Here is an 18,433-nt window from a genome sequence, read left to right as displayed (position 1 = left end):
AAAAAATACTTGATCTTAGTTTCTTTTCTTAAAGATTTTATTTATTTATTTGAGGGAGAGAGAGAGAGAGAGTGAGGGGGAAGGGCAGAGGGAGAGGGAGAAGCAGACTTCCCACTGAGTGGGGAGCCCTACATGGGGCTCCATCCCAGGACCTCAGGATCATCACCTGAGCCAAAGGCAGACACTTAACTAACTGAGCCACCCAGGTGCCCCTGATTTTAGTTTTAAATAATCACAATTGCTAATGGGATGCATGCACCTAATACACATTACACAACTTCGTAAACTTTGGAATTAGATTGACACCAGCCACTGTCATTTCCTGTTCCTCATTGATTTTCAACCCCTAGTTGCCTTTTATCACAGCAACTATTGAAAATCCAGCTTTTCAAAGATATGACATTATGGAAGGGAATGTAGAGCTATCTAATGTTAAAACTGAACTATCTCAAGCTAATATTTTGTGTGTTGTCAGAAAGACATCAAGCACTATTGTGTTTCCCTAAAAAATTTACAGTATCCCCCAGGCACTGACACTGAAACCATGGATTTAAGGAGCAAGAGGTGAGAAAGTGTATATAGAAAGTGCAGATGATGTATATATGACAGTAAAAGCTTAGGGAAGAAAAGCTAGAAGATTAGCAAAGATATTCTAAAGTTAAAGGGAGAAACAACAAAAATTTTTAAAAAAAGATGTAATAGACTACATCAAAATTTAAAACTTCTGTGCATCAAAGGACACAGTCAACAGAATGAAGGAGAAACCTACAGAATGGGGGGCATCCGGATGGCTCAGCCTGTTAAGCGTCTGCCTTCAGCTCAGGTCGTGATCCCAGGGTCTTGGGATTGAGTCCCACATTGTCGGACTCCCTGCTCCACAGGGAGCCTGCTTCTCCCTCTGCCTCTCTCTCTCTCTGTCTCTCATGAATAAATAAATAAAATCTTACAAAAAAAGAGAAACCTACAGAATGGGAGAAAATGTTTTCAGATCATATATCTGATAAGGGGTCAATATCTAGAATATATAAAGTACTCCTACAACTCCATGACAAACAACCTAATTTTAAAATGGGCAAAGAACTTGACTAGACATTTCTCCAAAGAAGATACGCAAATGGCCAACAAATATATGAAAAGATGCTCAATATCACTAATCATGGAAATGTAAATCAAACCCACAATGAGATACCACTTCACATCCATTAAGAAGACCTCTATGAAAACAAGCAAAAACAGAAAATAACAATTGTTGCCAAGGATGTGGAGAAACCGGAACCCTTGTGCACTATTGGTGGGAAAGTAAAGTGGTGCAACCATTGGGGAAATGGTATGGAATTTCCTCACAAATACTCAAATAGAATTCACATCATCTAGCAATTCCACTTCTGTATATGCCCCAAAGAAGTGAAACCAGGAACTCAAATAGATTTTTGTACACCCACATTCATAGCAGTATTATTCATTATAGCCAGAAAGTAGAAGCAACGCAGATAGATGTCCACTGATAGATGAATGGATAAACAAAATATGGTAAGTATATACATACAATGAAATATCATCCATCCTTAAAAAGGAAGGAAATTGCACATGCTACAACATGGACAGATCTTGAGAACATTATGCTAAGTGAAATAAGCCAGTCACAAAAAGAAAAATACTGTATGATTCTACTTACATGTGGTACTAAGAGTAGTCAAAATCATAAAGACAAAAAGTAGAATGTTGCTTGTCAGGGCCTGGGGGCTGTGCTGGAAGAGGGAGTTTTTTAATGGACACAGAGTCAATTTTGTAAAATAAAGAGTCCTGGTGATGGGTTGCACAAGGTGAATGTATTTAACACTACTGAACTGCACATTTAAAGATGGTTAAGATGATAAGTTTATGTTATATGTATTTGATCACAATTTTTAAAAAAGTTAAGGCAAGAAGTCATGACTGTGATCAAATTAAAGATGTAAGCAAGAGAGATTAACCAAAGGAACAAGATTTCTACTACAATCTGTTTGCCTAGGTAGGTAAAATATATGCAGTAGTTAGCACTGTATATATTCAATATACTATTTCTCCAAAGTTAGTATAATGCCAAACTTTAACCCAATCTGAAATAAACATCATACATAATAAATTAGTGACATTTAAGTGTATAGTCAATATGGCCCAGAAATATTTTCATAAAACATCCTATGAAAGCATTAAAGATCCATTTTCTTTGCACATACATAAAACTAATCAAATAGAGGAAATTATTTAACTATATGTGGAAACACTGATGGGCAGTAAAAATGATCATTTTGGCCATGCTTTTTATAGCTTAGCAAATATTTTCCCTTCTCAGATTCTCTGTTTTGCCCAGAGGAACTCTGCTGTTTTGAAAACAATGCACCCAAAGTCTTTGTAGCTTTGAAAACAATGCACTGAGGCCCTTGCAGTAGTCAAACTACTGTACTGCCAGAAAATAAGCACTTTCTGGTGCCTTCCAGGGTGGTCCTATCCAACTCAACTGGACTTTCGTATTCTTTAGAGCTGATCATACTATGGTCTTTTCTAAGCATGAACATGGGGCAATTATTTTTTTCTTATCAGTACTTTTAAGCAATGCCAACTTCTTAGGCAATTTTCCCTAGTCACCAAGATGTAAATCAGTCAAAAAATTGAAGATGAACTCTGCAATTTTCTCTCTGCTCAACAAAGCAATCAAAATTGGAAATTGTGTCAGGAAGAATTTGGTTAGAATGAAACTCTCCCTACATTTCTTAAATCCAAACAAGTTACAAAACTCAGACTAAATTTTGCTTATTCCATAATGTGAGGATCTGTTTATCGCTTCTCGGCCTTTTGGCTAAGATCAAGTGTAATATGAGGATTTGTTTGAGAAAAAAAAGTTTAGATAACAAGGAACAAAACATAGCAACCTTCTTTGCTGTGATCCTGGCAGAGAAACATAATTGCAAGCCTGATAGTTAATGACTAGTTGAAAATACATTGTATTTGAAGAGTGATTTTGTTAATTTGCATTTATATTATTGGCTGAAGAAAGTATTTGTTGATAAGCAGTTTGTAATTTTGTATATTTGTCAGTTCAAGGCCCTAAAAACAAAAGACCCAGTTTTCTACCTAGGGAACTATAATCTGGGAGTGATAGAAAAGTAAAAAGTTTTAAAATTACCTTTGAGAAGGAAAATACATGTTCTTAACAGCAGAAAATGGAAAAGAATTTTTAATAATATCTGCTGCTATTTTACATTTATCCAAATGAATCCTGAATAATTATTTAATTCAAGAATTAACGACCAATCTAAAGCAGAGCGGCAATCGTAGTTTGCAGTGATAAAATTGACCACAAAGGAGTATTCAAGTCAGCTAATCTCACTTTTAAAGGCTGTCTCCTTTTGGAATGAAGAGAAAGGAAAACTTGGTCTCTAAATGTACCCAACTGAAAAAAGAAAAGTTAACAGTGTGAGATTAATTCAATTTAAAAAAGTGTGGGCGATTTTGATGGGAGATCACCTATACATTAATCCTCATTTTAAAAAACGGGGCAGGGAGTGACCCTTCACATTGTATAGATTACCAGAAGAGTGAACTAAGAAAGATACTGTGCACATCTTTTTAAAATTGAAAATATATGTTCAGTAAAATGGTCATTTACATTTTTGAGCATCTTTTTGCTGAACCAGCGAATGGCGGTGTCGGCAGGGTCGCTGGGGGGCAGACACCAAAGGGCAAAGTCATCCAGCTGGCTCTGCGGGGTTTCCCGGTGGTGGGACCGGAGCAGCGGCGGCCAGTGCCAGGGCAGCGACCCCCGGCGAGAGATGGAGGAGAGCGCCTGGGGAAAGGGGATTTGCCGCCCTCCGAAGAGCGCGTGGCGGGGGGAGCGGTAGGGGGGAACCGGGTGAGGGGGCGGAGGCGATAGCGGCGCGCGAGGACACGGTTAGCCTAGCTGGGCGGGGCGGCCGCGGGTCGCAGGCCGATGACGCGCCGCGGCAGGCGGAGGAGCCGCCACTTCCTGGAGGCGCCGGCCGGGGCCGCCCTCAGCACTTAGCGCTGGAGCCGGGATCCCGCGGCCGCCGCCATGTCCCATCAGACCGGCATCCAAGGTAACGGCGCGCGAAGCGGCGCGCGGGGAAGGGGCTCCCGGGAGGCTCCGGCCGAGCCGGGCGGGCTGCGGGACCAGCAGGGCTGGAGTCGGGCCCGGAGGAAGGGAGCCGGTCTCGCGGGGCACGCCGGGCCCCTGCGCCTCTCCGAGTGTTCTGGTCCCCGGGCGCTCCCGGCCTGCGTCCCTCCCAGCCCGGCCCGGCCGCCGACACGTTACAGACTGACCCGAAATTCGCAGAAGCGGAGGAAATTCGTGTCCGAGGAGGCCTGGGTGAAGGGGGCGTGCCTTCCACCGCCCCTGACGATAGCCCAACTTTCCCCCTTTTTATCCGGTAGGGGAGACCTGAAACAGTGGAGACGACGGGGGGCTCCTCTTGCTGTAGAGAGACGGGCGAATTTTCCTTTCACAGTGCGAAGCAGATTGTTACAAGATTTTGATTATAAAACGAAAGATACTGGAATCTTTTTCATTCCCAGTAAAGGTGCTTCCCAAACTCTTCAGCATTTTCTTCCAAAATGGAAACATGAATTTACGTTCTGAGAAATCCTGCGTATGGAGTGTTTCGATTTTTTCTTGGGTACTTCCCCAGGGAACTGAAAATTCTGGTCTTTGTGGCTGTATTCGATCGTACCGTGAAGGCAGCTCAGTGTGCAATTATATCTGACCTCCATTATTTCCTGGTTTGAAAATGGGCAGTCTGGAAGCGCCCACCTCATCAGAATCAAATAACATATCCCGGGGTTACTCGCGATTACTTAACGAGTGCTAATATAAACCCACGCTCTTCCTGTTAATAGACAACGAATCTTTCCCAGATGAACATTTACTTGTGTTTTGTTCGTATGAGTCTTTGACCACCCCACACCTCTCCCTGCGCACACAAACACAAGCAAAATACTGTCAAACCTAAAAGCAGTTTTGTTTGTCCGAGTTTGTTAGACACTTAAATATGTAATTAATGATTTTCATGTTTGAGCCTTATAGCAATCACTACTTAAATAGTGGTTCTTGCTCTCAGTATACAACCCAAGGATGAAATTGGAATGAAATTGAAGCTTTAATGGGAACAGAAGGGTTATTAAATATATATTTGCTTAGTGAACTTAACTCTAGCTTTTTGAGAAATACCAGTTAGAAAAATATTCCCGGAAGTACAAGCTTGAATGCATTTTATTGACTTTTTGTTTAATCGGGATAGGATATCTGATATTTACTGTTGTTTTTAATGTGGAAATACAGAAATGAATCTTTATTATAATTTTGAAATTGGACTAGAAGAGAATGAAAGGTTTCCAACAATTTTCAACCAAGCAATAGAGGTGTTTTTTAAAATCGTAGTTTGTTCGTTATTGGATTTGGTTAATTTTAGTATTTTCACTCTCAGTGTTATTTCTGCTTTGGAATTACCTAGTTAAAACAGATTAGAATTAGTAGTAATATACTTTAAGCTATATTAATATTTCTTAGCTGTGTACACTATCCACCTTGTTATACCTTTAAGTTTTATAGTTTAAATTACTGATAGTAAGGGGATGCTACATACTCAAGATTTTGTCTTCTATTACAATTCATTTCTCCTTATTTAAATAGCATTTGAAAGTATTAACACATAAGTATAAAAATGGGTTTACTTGTCTATCTTTTTCCACAGCAAGTGAAGATGTTAAAGATATCTTTGCCAGAGCAAGAAATGGAAAATACAGACTTCTAAAAATATCTATTGAAAATGGTTAGTTATACATTTTTAAATATTGTTTGTCTTTAGATTATTGAGTGTTAAATTTTTAAATTTCTAAGTCATGGTTAGTGATTGGAACTGTTAATGTGAAGCAAGTTCAAAGCTTGCCTTTAGGTAACATGGATCCTGTACATTTGGTCATGTCCCATTGGCTGCTGCCTACCCTCTGAATTCTGTAGTTGACTGTCAGGGAAACAGAAAGATATTTTTTTGGTGTGACATCTTCCTCTTTTACTTTTTGTCTCAGTTTTTGTACCATAACCCATTTCTAATGTTAGTGCTTCTATCTCTGGAATGGAAATCAGTAAACAGGTGATTCTCTCCCAACACCCCCAAAAAATTACTTGAGAATTGTTACTCAGTAAAGTTAGTTTTGAAGTAGAAACAAAGGGGGATTTCAAACTCCCACTTTCTCCACTTGATTGTAATTTGTGCTGAAGAAATGATTCCCCCTTTCTTGTTTTGGGACAAAGTTCTAAGAATGTAACAAACTGTAAATTGATCCTTTCAAAATAATTCTGTAGCAGGGAAATTGGGTGGGAGAATCTTTTAATATGGCTATATTTGAATTTGGACAATTAATATTCTTGCAAATGAATGTCTTAAAATATTCCATTGGTCTAATTTCTTAAATACTTGGAAATACTTTGCTTTGGAAAAATAACTTGTTCTTTTATAAACTGGAAGTAAACTTAATTTGGTTTACATTTTCTACTTACATATTAAAAATACCAGAGTAGTTTGAAAAATATGCAGTTGTAAATATATATTGCCACACTTGATAGGAATAAACATATACTGTAAAGCAGCATATTTTAGGAATATTGAGCTAAATTTTAAAGGCCATCACTTCCTAACTGACTGGTTAAGTGACTAAAATGGAAAAGTTTGTCTAACTAGGATCACTACAGAAGGAAAATGACACTCTTTCCTAAATCATCATTTTCTGATCTTACTTTTTGTTTTGAGGAAAACTTTTAAGGAAGTTAAAAGGAATAAATAAAATAACAAATACTTTGATCTCCCCTTAATGACTGCTAATATTTTATCATATTTGCTTCAGCTTTTTTTAAACTTAATATTTTTGTGATATAAGGGCTTCCCCTTTAAACAGTTTCACTTCCTGACCTCCTCTTCCTGAAGCAACTATATTAGGAGTTTTTATATTTTTGCAGTTTTTATATGTATCCCTCGATAGCTTATAGTGCTGTTTTGAGTTTTTAAGTTCATGTAAACTGATGTCTTATTCTGTATCTTTTTTTCTGTGAACATTATTTTTGTAATTAGTTTTGACAAAGAGCTCATTATTTTTAAATATGAATTCATATAACTATGCCACATAGTATGTGATCATTCTCTTACTGATAAAACACTTAGGGTACTTGCAGTTTCCACTGTTCTCATACAGTGCGGTGAACATATGTGTAAGAGATTTTCTATGAGGAGAATATTCACAGTTTTACTTGATTCTGCCAAATGGCTGCACCAATTTATGCTTCTGGACGAAAGTTTTTTATTTGTAGCATTATGGCCAAGTAAGTGCTAAACCTGGTTTTAATGTGTCTTGTTGCACAATTCAGTGTTTCAGAAATTCTACCTTTGAACAATAATACACTTATTTAATACACATTTTGTTGACAACTTACAGCATAAACATTTTGGAAAATAGACCATAATCACCCATTCTTCAACCATCCAGCTCAACTTTTATTTTTAATATGAATAAAATTTTACCATATGTTCTTTTCTTGTGTTTTTTATTTTTATTTATTTATTTTTAAGATTTTATTTATTTGACAGAGAGAGCACAAGTAGGCAGAGCGGCAGGCAGAGGCAGAGGGAGAAGCAGACTCCCTGCTGAGCGGGGAGCCTGACATGAGACTCAATCCCAGGACCCTGGGATCATGACCTGAGCCGAAGGCAGACGCTTAATGACTGAGCCACCCAGGCGCCATTTTCTTGTGTTTATTAAATATAACATTTTAACCATGCTAGTCATAAAATCTTCATATCTTTTTTTTTTAAGATTTTATTTATTTGAGAGAGAGAAAACAAGTTGGGGGGAGGGGCAGAGGGAGAAGCTGATTCCCCTCTGAGCAGGGAGCCTGATGCCATGCCCAGGACCCTGGGATCATGACTTGAACCCAAGGCAGACGCTTAACTGACTGAGCCACCCAGGCATAATTTCTTGATATGGAGATGACTGTATTAGTTTATTCTTTTCTTCATTACCATTTGGTATTTAAAACAATTCATGTGTCTTTTAAAAATTGTTCTTCATAGAGAAACTTGTGATTGGATCATGTAGTCAGCCTTCAGATTCCTGGGATAAGGATTATGAGTCCTTTGTTTTACCCCTACTGGAGGACAAACAACCATGCTACATATTATTCAGGTTAGATTCTCAGAATGCCCAGGGGTATGAATGGATATTCATTGCCTGGTCTCCAGATCATTCTCATGTAAGTAATTTTTTTGTAACTTGTTTAACATTAAATGCTAGAAATTTTTGTTTTCTGAAATAGTCCTAGGCCAAGAGAAAGTTAAGAAGCAATAGTTATTTCCCATTGAAGGGAGTGATCATGAAGAAAATCCTCATATTGGTAATGTAGAGTCGGGAGTAATGTACTTAGATTCAGGAGTCTTGCCCTTGAAATCAACAGAATTATTACTGATTTTAAATTTAAATATCTTTGGCAATTATATATAAATGACTATGCTCTGAAAATAATACTTTGAATAATTCTGGGACCTAATTGAATGTTATAGTAAATATTCTTAATAGCTACCATTCAAATGATAGGCATACACACAAGTATTTCTTTTAGGAAAGTTAGCAGAATGATTCAGATTACTGGATTTGACAATGCAGTATTATAAAACTATTTCTGTTGGTTGGCAGTTACCTTTAGTAGTTTTCAACAGTTGCTATTAGATTCTTTAATAATAGTTTATATTGTAGTTGTTTTCATCTTTGTATTCCTCATAGAATGGTATATGCCATAGGTATGCCATAAACACTTGATTCTTAAACAGCTTAATTAGTAACATCTGATCTCGATTTGCTTTTGAGTAAAATGTCAGTATCCAGGTTACTTTATTTCAAGTGATGTTTTCTTCCTCATATCTTAAAGTAGTATTTTAAGTAGTTTTTTTTAAATTCTTGAACTCATTGTATACTTTGAAAAGTGAGTAATTTTTTAAAATTTAGTTTCCCAATTTTGTAAAATATGACATATTATAAATTGAAATCTACCTTAATAGATGAAGTGTTATGATGGCTATTTGTACACATATACTTTAGCATATTACAGCCCCTGGACTTCAGCTTTATCACAGTTTATGTTTAATGTACTTGAAGATTTTAATACATTCAGAAAATACTTTCTTTTGTAATGATAGTTTTCATCTATAAACCGCTAAGTAAACTTTCACAACTTACTAGGTTCGTCAAAAAATGTTGTATGCGGCAACAAGAGCAACTCTGAAAAAGGAATTTGGAGGTGGCCACATTAAAGATGAAGTATTTGGAACAGTAAAGGTACAAAACTTATATATATCTGGATTCCACATGTTGGAATTAAACCAATATAAGGACTCCTAGGTAATGGGTAATTGATATGAAATCAGACTAATGAATCTGTAAACATAAGAATAAGAGAAAATATTACTATATTTCATATGATAAGCAAGTTAACTAAAACATGTACTTACCCTTTCAAAATATGTTGGAATACCTTAGAGATTATCTAGTTTAACCCCTCATTTAGTTCAGCCTTTTCACTTTAAGGACAGGGAAACAGGCTCAGAAAAATGAGAGACTACTTGAAAGAGGTGGTAATTTTTAGATATTTTGGGCATTCATAGCCATGTAGAAGCAGTAACTATGCATATTATTTAAACCAGGAACATTGAGGTAGGTAAATTGATTGATAATTGAGTGGGATAGTTGATTAATACATTTAATTAGTTAAATTATGATTAAGAATTTGTAATAAAAATTATATGGTAAGGATATATATTTATACATATATACACATAAAGAAAAATGAAATATTTTTTGAACAGTAATATTATCTAGTGGATAGACCACAAGACTGGATGGGAATATTTTGCTTGTTCATCATTAATTGTGAGGTGGCCTGTTTTCTCAGTTCTTTCTATTCTCATTCTTTCAAATCACAAAATTTTGATGAAAAAGTAGACCTCTTTGGAATATTTTATTCTTTTAAATAAGAGCTGCAATCATTTTCTATGAAAAACTATAGAGAAATTGTATAAATCAATATAATAGAGAATTCAGAATCTGAATGTGTTGATTATTGTATAGTTATGGGGCAGACTTCCCCAGTAAGTTAATTATAATCATCCTGTAGACTTGAACATGACCAAGTTCATCATGTGACTGACATCACCACACCACACTCATACCCATTTAGTAATTAGAAAACTTTAGGGAAGCTTAAGGAAATGAAGAGTAAATACTCCCCCTTAAAATTTTTTGAAAACTTAGAATTTTTTGAAAACTTAAAATTTTTTGAAAAATTTTTTGAAAGAGGATTTTTGAAAAATAAGAAATAGTAAAATTCTTGATACTATTTTTCAATCAAAATGTTTTCTGTTAAATTAATAATTTTGTTTTTCCTAAAGTGACTTCATGGAGGTTTTCTAGGGAATAACTAGTAACAATCCATTTTTGTGTTTACAGGAAGATGTATCATTACATGGTTATAAAAAATACTTGGTGTCACAATCTTCTCCTGCCCCATTGACTGCAGCTGAGGAAGAATTACGGCAGATTAAAATTAATGAGGTAAATTACAGTTTTGATACTCTTGCAAGATTTTAAGTGTTTGAAACAATATTTTTAATTAATAGATGTAGAAGAAACTAGAGAATAAGTTAGGTAGCTTGCATTCTGTGTAGTTTAGAGACATGACTGTGCTCATTGTATTTTCAGGAAAAAAGTTAAAAGTAAATATTAAAATTTGTATTAATTTCATAAGTAACTTCCTCCTATATTTGTAATGTATGTGACAGAATAGTAAATCTTCCTGTTGGAAGTACAACGTTTTTTAACTTTGTACTTTGAATACTAGATGAATGGGAAAAATGTGTGTTACCCATTTTGGGCAAAGAATTCTATCTAATGAGGTTGCCGAAGCAGGTTTGTTTTGTTACATTATATTGTTTTATTACATTATTTTGTTTGTGACTAAAGAGAGTAAAATGTAAATGCTGTAAGATATTTAGTATTTCTAGAAGCTCTATAAATTAACTTCTGTGAACACTACTTGGATACATATGTATATATGGGAGATGATGTTTTGAGTACTTATTTAGCTCAGTTATATTAGAGTCAATAAATTTCATCCATATTATAGTTTATCATATTTCTAATGTGTTTACTGCAGCTGTTCTAATTACAAGTTAGAATAGTTACTATATTTCTACTGGGATTTTATAGGAAAGAACAAGTAACAGAAACCACTATTCACTAGTCTGAGAAACCAACTAATAGGAATCAGTCTGGACAGTGTTAATATTATTTAATATTAACCTGAGAGCAAGGATCTATCTTTATATTAACTCAAGTTATTTGAGTAAAGATTTTTATGTGATTTTTTTTTTTTATGAGTTTGATAGTTTGTTTTATTCCTTGCAATCAGAACCCAGAGGATCGTATTGGGGTATGCATTTGCATATGTTCTATGATGTTTTCATTATCCAGTATCATTTATGCTGTAGAATCTCCATTCGTTTTTTTAAAAGTAAAATTTCTATTTGACTTTCTGTTGCAACACTGCAAATGAGACCCTATACTAGCTATCATTTGAGTATAAAAGTCTTAAAACATGTACATCGAAAGCTTTCTTGAAGTATTCTTCTAGTATTTGCACACCCATGTTCTTAGTAATGAAAGCTCAAAGTCTGGATCTTCTGCAGTAGTATAATTTGTTGAGCTGTGTTGTGTCTTTGTATACTGTTCGTACTCCTTCAATTCAATGCATGGTGTTTGTGTTGCATTTTATGTCTAACAGAACAAAGTAAAGTTTGATACATATTGTATATATATCACATTGTTCATAAATTTTATCAAGTAAAATTTTATAATTAAAGGTGTAATCTGAGGACACCTGAAAGAACTTACGAAGTTCATTGCAAATGTGCCAAACCAAACATATAAACAACCTCCCCCCAAAGCCCCACTAACACTGCATACTCACTCAAATGTTCACTCCCAGCATTTCATAAAGATGTGTCATGCACTCTGCATGTTGGTAGAATGCTAGCAGAACATGAACAAATGTGAAAAATTACTTGCTTTTTTTAAGTTCATAGTATTTTAAATGTTAATTTTACTTATATTAAAATGGGCAAGGGTGGAATGACACTTGATAGAGATTGGGTTTTCTTTGCCGTATGACACTGCTAAATGCTAAAACTTCATCAGTAAATTAAATCTGTCATACTTAGGTACAAACTGACGTGGGTGTGGACACTAAGCATCAAACACTACAAGGAGTAGCATTTCCCATTTCTCGAGAAGCTTTTCAGGCTTTGGAACAGTTAAGTAACAGACAGCTCAACTATGTGCAATTGGTAAGAGACATATGATAATTATGAACTGGCTGCTGTTTTTGGTGGCTCATGGCGTGTACAAGGTTTATTTTTAATGGATTTAAAATTGTTTCCTGATTTTTTTATTCATTTTCTTAAAACTACGAGACAATATATGTTCTTTGTGAAAAGTCAAACCTGTGTAAGTTTCCCCTTGTCTCCTAGTTTTTTTTACTATAAATTTTAAATTGCTGTGTATCTGTTTTAATGAATGTATTTCTTATTGACAGGAAATAGATATAAAAAATGAAATTATAATTTTGGCCAACACAACAAATACAGAACTAAAAGATTTGCCAAAGAGGATTCCCAAGGATTCAGCACGTTACCATTTCTTCCTGTATAAACATTCCCATGAAGGAGACTATTTGGAGTCCATAGGTATATAATACATTGTTTTAACATGTTATTTTCAGTTGGTTTATTGATTTTTTTTTAGCACTGTATTCTCACTTCTTGTCCAGAGGACTTAGTTATAGTTCTGTGAGGCTTAGTATTTGCTTTAATTGATGTATTGCTAATTGTATTTATTATTTTAACTTACAGTTTTTATTTATTCAATGCCTGGATACACATGCAGTATAAGAGAACGGATGCTGTATTCTAGCTGCAAGAGCCCTCTGCTAGAAATTGTAGAAAGACAACTACAAATGGATGTCATTAGAAAGGTAAAATTACCTATCTATTTATTTTAAAATTTCAGTTTTTGTTAGATCTTTATTGTCTTTTCCAGGTAGTTTGTGATGTATTATGATTTATTAATGAAGGTATTTTTTTCTTGTTCTCACATAAATCCTTAGGGTCTCCTCTACTCTGAGTGCTTGAGGATGACCTATCATTACTCCAGTCTCCTTAATAGATCTTTACTCTTTCATATGTAGCCATAAGCTACATATGGCTATTTAAATTTAAATATAAATTAAAATTAAGTAAAATTTAAAATCAGTTTCTTAATCATACTAGACACATTTCAGGTGTTCATTAGCTACTCGTGGCTAGTGGCTGCTGTCTGTATTGGACAGTGCAGAATTTAGAAAACATTCCCATATTGCAGAAAGTTCTGTTGGACAGTGCTGCTAGAGCTACATACTTGGAATTGTTTCAACACTTGCTATTAATAAGGAACTACAGTCTCCATTTATAACTGAATCATGGGATGGTTGAGAATCTAGTTGTTGAGAAAGGAGGGAATGGGCATAAACATTTGAATTTGGGGAGCTAAGCTACCAATTTTATTAAATTTATTTTCTTAAATGCAAATGAGGCACGGGGAAAGATGTGGTTTATTCTTGAGCCCTTCAACTTATTAAAACACAGGTCCCTAAAACTACCAGTGCTCTAGGTACTGAACCCTTCAAGCTTTTTAAGTTTGTAAAGTATAGCAGGGACTGGCTGACTCTTTTATTAGAAGAGTTGTTAGTAAATATTCTAGGCTTCACCAGGCCACATATGGTCTTTGTAACATATTCTTGTTTGTTTTATTATTTTATGTTTATAACCCTTTAAAAATCTAAAACAGTCTTAATTAGGGCTAAATTTGGCCCTGTTCTAGAGTGATTACAAGTGACTCAGGTAACAGGGGGCCAGTGAGTAATGTTTCTTGAATATGTATATTGTACCAAAGCAGAACAACCTGAGAATATAGTGGTGGCTTCTTATGCATTAGTTAAATAGGAGAAGAAAGAGGGAACCAGATAGAAAATGATTATTGCTGATTATGTATTCAGGCAATGCACCACCGCCCCCCTCCAAAAAAAAAAAAAGGTGAAAGTGAAACTATTTACATATGGTCCTTGATACTCTCCTGCTGGAATGGGTATTATGTATTCATTTGTGAGCATTCACACCTGAAAACTGGCTCCTTGCTTGTATTGGGTTTTGAATGTTGTTTTTTTCATATAGGATCACACTTTACTGATTCCATCTCTTACAGATTGAGATAGACAACGGGGATGAGTTGACAGCAGACTTCCTTTATGAAGAAGTACACCCAAAGCAGCATGCACATAAGCAAAGTTTTGCAAAACCAAAAGGTCCTGCAGGAAAAAGAGGAATTCGAAGACTTATTAGGGGTCCAGCTGAAAGTGAAGCCACTGCTGATTAAAATCATATATTAAGCATTACAATACTAGTTTTTTTAAAAGTCCAGCTTTTAGTACAGGAACTGAAATCATTCCATGTTGATACATAGTAGGGAAAAAAATTGTACTTTTTGAAAAATAGCACTTTTCACTTCTGTGTGTTTTTAAAATTAAGGTTATAGAAGACTCATGATCTCTATTTTTGAGTTAATGCTAGAAAAGGGTTCGACATAGTGATGTTTAATTTTGTCACACTGTTTTCACAGAGTAATAATGATTCCATACTTTCACACACTTCTTAAAATTTTATACAGTTGGGCCAATTCCAGAAAGTCTAATGTCTCAAAGTAAGATACACTCCTTACTACTCTTTAGTGAGACATCAAGTTTTTTTCTTGAAGGGAGAAAGACCTTAAAATATTCATACTACTTAATGAATATGTTAAGGACCAGGTTAGATTATTTTCTCAGCTTAGAACTTAGTGTGCCTAGGTAAAGGTGAAAAGTTGCTGACTCTGAGAAGCAGGGCTTAGCTCTCAGATGATGGGATCATGTCTGCAACTTTTAGAAACAGTGCTTTATTGCAGCAGTCTTTTCTAGTTGACTTTTTTGGTTTTTTAAATGGCATTAAAATTTCAGAAGATCAGTTCATTCTGAAACCTTAAAGGTACCAGATATTTTCTATACTGCAGGATTTCTGATGACGTTGAAAGACATATTAAACAGCTTTAGTAAATTCTCCTTCTAGTGCTTTAAAGTTTCCTTTTCAGAAGTAACTCATTTCATTCTAAGTAGTTTGAGGCTAAATATCTATGTTCAGATTGAATATTAAATTAACATCATTAAAAAGAAAGCAAAACTAAAGTCAACAGTGTTGAAAAAAATCTTAAACATCAAGATTGATTTTTCTCCAGAATCCCAGAACCATATATTAATAGGCAAATTGTGTTCTTTATTATTTTTGAGGAAATACTCATTTAATAAAACTGTTTGAAAGTCCTAGTACTTATCAGCCTAATACAAATTAAATACTTAAGAAACTTGTTCAATTTATATCTTATTTCAAAGCACATTTAACTATTTAAAGCTTTGCATTTTCAGTTACAACCTACAGAAATTTTGAGCCTCTTTTTTTTTTTTTTTGGATACTTGAAATAGGGAAGGAGATAGAATACTTTGTCATGTTAAATCTGACAAACCTGCTGCAAGAGCCATAACTTTGAGGAGTTTTCTAAATGAACTATGGGGATCCAGGATTTAGAATTTCTTGATCTAAACTTTATGCTGCATATAACATTAGAAATGCACATTTCATAGTATAAAATATGAAACACATTTTTATACCTTATTATCTAAGGTACTATATGCACCTTTCAAAAATTCAATGTGTGTTCAAGTAAAGCATATTAGAATAATTATGGGTTGACAGGTTTTTTTTTTCTAGAGGTAAGAGTATTTGTGGGGTTTTGTTTGTTTACAAATAATCAGACTATAATATTTAAACATGCAAAGTAATTGGCAGTAATGTTGCACTTGTTTACTAAAGATACACTTTAAGTTGTTCCATGGGTGCCCACATAGACACACGTATACACAAATTACTGCATTGAGAATCCTAGAGCTGTGTTGCAGACCATAGCTCAAGCTGTATTTTCAATCAGAAAGAATGTAAAACCTGTCATGAAGGTATAAAATAATTTGGTGGTGAATGTTTTTCTGTACCATTCATGTGCAATTATAGTCTAAATTCTGCTACACTACATGAAAGTAAATGGACATTCCAGAATATAGATGTGATTATATAGTCTTAAACTAATTATTATTAAACCAAGATTGCTGAAAAATCAGTGATGCATTTGTTATAGAGTATAACTCATTGTTTACAGTATGTTTTAGGTGATATCATCATAACAGTAGAAGGTGATCAAAGTATTCCAGGTAAATTTATATAGCAGTGAAGAATTACATACCTTCTGTGGACAATTTTATAAGTGCATTTTATATTACAATAAATTTTTTTCTCTTTAAATTGTGTACTAAGTTGTTTTCTAGCATAAGGTTTTTTTTAAAATGTTTATAATGCAGTATCTGGTAATAGGCTAGAAATCCCATTGATCTATGCATTTAATTCACCTATCTAAATCAAGGATTTTAAATATTTTGTAACCTAGGCAAGTTGTGCTTAATTTAGATTAGAACTTTCCTACTGCTGCAGCAATAATGAAAATGCCATGAGTTATACAGTCCTGTGATAAAAGCTCCCCTGTACAATAGAATGACCAACATATTTGACGCTAAACTCTTCAGATACTTGCCACCCATCCAACAAATACTGAATGCATTCCCGTGTACAGTTCACCACCAGACTGATCTTTTTCTAAGGCCAAATTTCAAAAGATGGAGAGTTGTCTTTAAAAGGACTGATTTTAGAAACTTAAGAGTTAAAAAAAAAAACTCTTTAAGGTATTTCTACTCAGAACTATAATGTGCCTGAGACACATACTGTAGTTTGTGGTATATATCCTTTGCATACACAGCCATACATTATAAGGAAGAGAGGTTCTTTTATAAAAAGTTTGGGTTCTGGGGCTTTATATACAGAGGTTTTGATAAAATAGGTGGACCCAGGAATTACATAGTTTCATAAATGAGTCATGTGTTGCCATGACAGGGTATAGTTTGCCTTATGATAAATTTTTTTTCTCCCCATTCAGTCAACAAACTTCTTTAGTACTGTGTACTGGTATATAGTATTTATTGGTAGAGGTAACATCTCATACAGAATAAAATCTAGTTCTTACTCTTTGTTGCCCATTAGCTTCTGCATGACTTGGTTCATGGCTCTCTTCCACCTCGGTCAGTTGGCTCCAGTTTATTAGCTGCTTGCTGTACCTCTGATAGACCAAGAATGCTGCTGCCTCAGGAGGACTGAATGCACCGTTCCCCACACTGGATCACTACTCCAGTATCTACATGTGGTTCCTCCTTCACTTAACTCAGGTCTCTCCTCAAGTGTCATCTCCTTAGAGAAGTCTTCCCTGACATCCAAATCTGATTGTACACCCTGTCCTCACCTTAATCCTGTCTCATTTTTCCTCAAAGCACTCAGGAAGTATCGATCTATGCATATTGTTAGTCTCTGCCACTAAAGTACAAGCTCAAGGGGGGTAAGGGACCTGGTTTTATTCGCTGCAGCATCCTCAGCACCTAGAACTGTGTCTAAGACAGTGGATATTTGTAGAATGAATAAAAGAATGAGAGATTTTACCTTTCCTTGAACAGTGGGGAAAAGAGCACATCCCAGCAGTGGTTGGTGTAGCACAGAGGCTACACACTGCATCCTGGCCAGAGCAAACATCACTAGGGCAGACAGAGCCTCTTGTCCTCTGGACCATGGTTTGTACCACAAAAGACTAGTATCAACTCATTCCAGAGCAGCAAGTGTCTTCCGGTGGGGATCTTTATTCAGCAGACTGCTCTGGAAAGGCCAAGACCAGCCAGTGCATTCAACTGCCAGTGCAGCTCACCACCATCAGCATTTGCTAGGATTCAGCCGGGCTGTGGGAATTCCTGGATGTGTAATGGGAAGAGGCAAGCTATGCAGGTTAAATTCTATTTCTTAGTTTCCAATTACCAAGCTGTATGGATGAAACAGCATGGGCCATTTGTGTGTATCTGTGTGTGATGCTGCCACTTACTGGCTAAATGACGGAATTGGTTATGTATTCTACCATACCATAAACTACCCCCAATATTTAGTGGTTTAGAACAACAGCAGTCGTGTTCCACAAGTCTACAGTTGGTTGACCTCTCATATAGTCACACCTGACAGGTTGGCTGGTCTAGGATGATGTTACCTGAGATGACTTGTCTCTCTGCTCTTCATGGTCTCTCAGC

The 18,433-nt window shown here is 35.4% G+C and overlaps 1 protein-coding gene and 1 pseudogene across 1 annotated transcript; both read left to right on the top strand.

Moving 5' to 3' along the window:
- Window positions 1–2,819: 2,819 nt before the first annotated feature.
- Window positions 2,820–2,973, top strand: LOC148163734 (U2 spliceosomal RNA; annotated as a pseudogene).
- A 1,039-nt stretch (window positions 2,974–4,012) lies between these two features.
- Window positions 4,013–16,565, top strand: TWF1 (twinfilin actin binding protein 1). The gene is made up of 9 exons (XM_028123171.2): window positions 4,013–4,097; window positions 5,748–5,825; window positions 8,118–8,296; window positions 9,280–9,375; window positions 10,543–10,647; window positions 12,312–12,437; window positions 12,686–12,836; window positions 13,002–13,123; window positions 14,389–16,565. Exons 1-9 carry the CDS (start codon window positions 4,073–4,075, stop codon window positions 14,557–14,559), a joined length of 1,053 nt encoding a protein of 350 aa, XP_027978972.1. The 5' UTR covers window positions 4,013–4,072; the 3' UTR covers window positions 14,560–16,565.
- The last annotated feature ends 1,868 nt before the right edge of the window (window positions 16,566–18,433 follow it).

The sequence above is a fragment of the Eumetopias jubatus genome, unplaced genomic scaffold (assembly GCF_037043125.1).
Source record: "Eumetopias jubatus isolate StellerSeaLion01/CBP00866 unplaced genomic scaffold, mEumJub1_p1.0 scaffold_8, whole genome shotgun sequence".
Taxonomy (NCBI): domain Eukaryota; kingdom Metazoa; phylum Chordata; class Mammalia; order Carnivora; family Otariidae; genus Eumetopias; species Eumetopias jubatus.
The sequence above is the reverse complement of the archived record's forward strand: the minus strand, read 5'-3'. Positions and strand labels throughout refer to the sequence as shown.

What these genes read in the sequence shown, in the direction of transcription:
- TWF1 (XM_028123171.2), top strand. Translation starts at nt 4,073, where the DNA reads ATGTCCCATCAGACCGGCATCCAAG. An exon ending in CCATCAGACCGGCATCCAAG is followed by an intron (nt 4,098 to 5,747) that starts GTAACGGCGCGC and finishes CTTTTTCCACAG; the next exon opens with CAAGTGAAGATGTTAAAGAT. An exon ending in GGTCTCCAGATCATTCTCAT is followed by an intron (nt 8,297 to 9,279) that starts GTAAGTAATTTT and finishes ACAACTTACTAG; the next exon opens with GTTCGTCAAAAAATGTTGTA.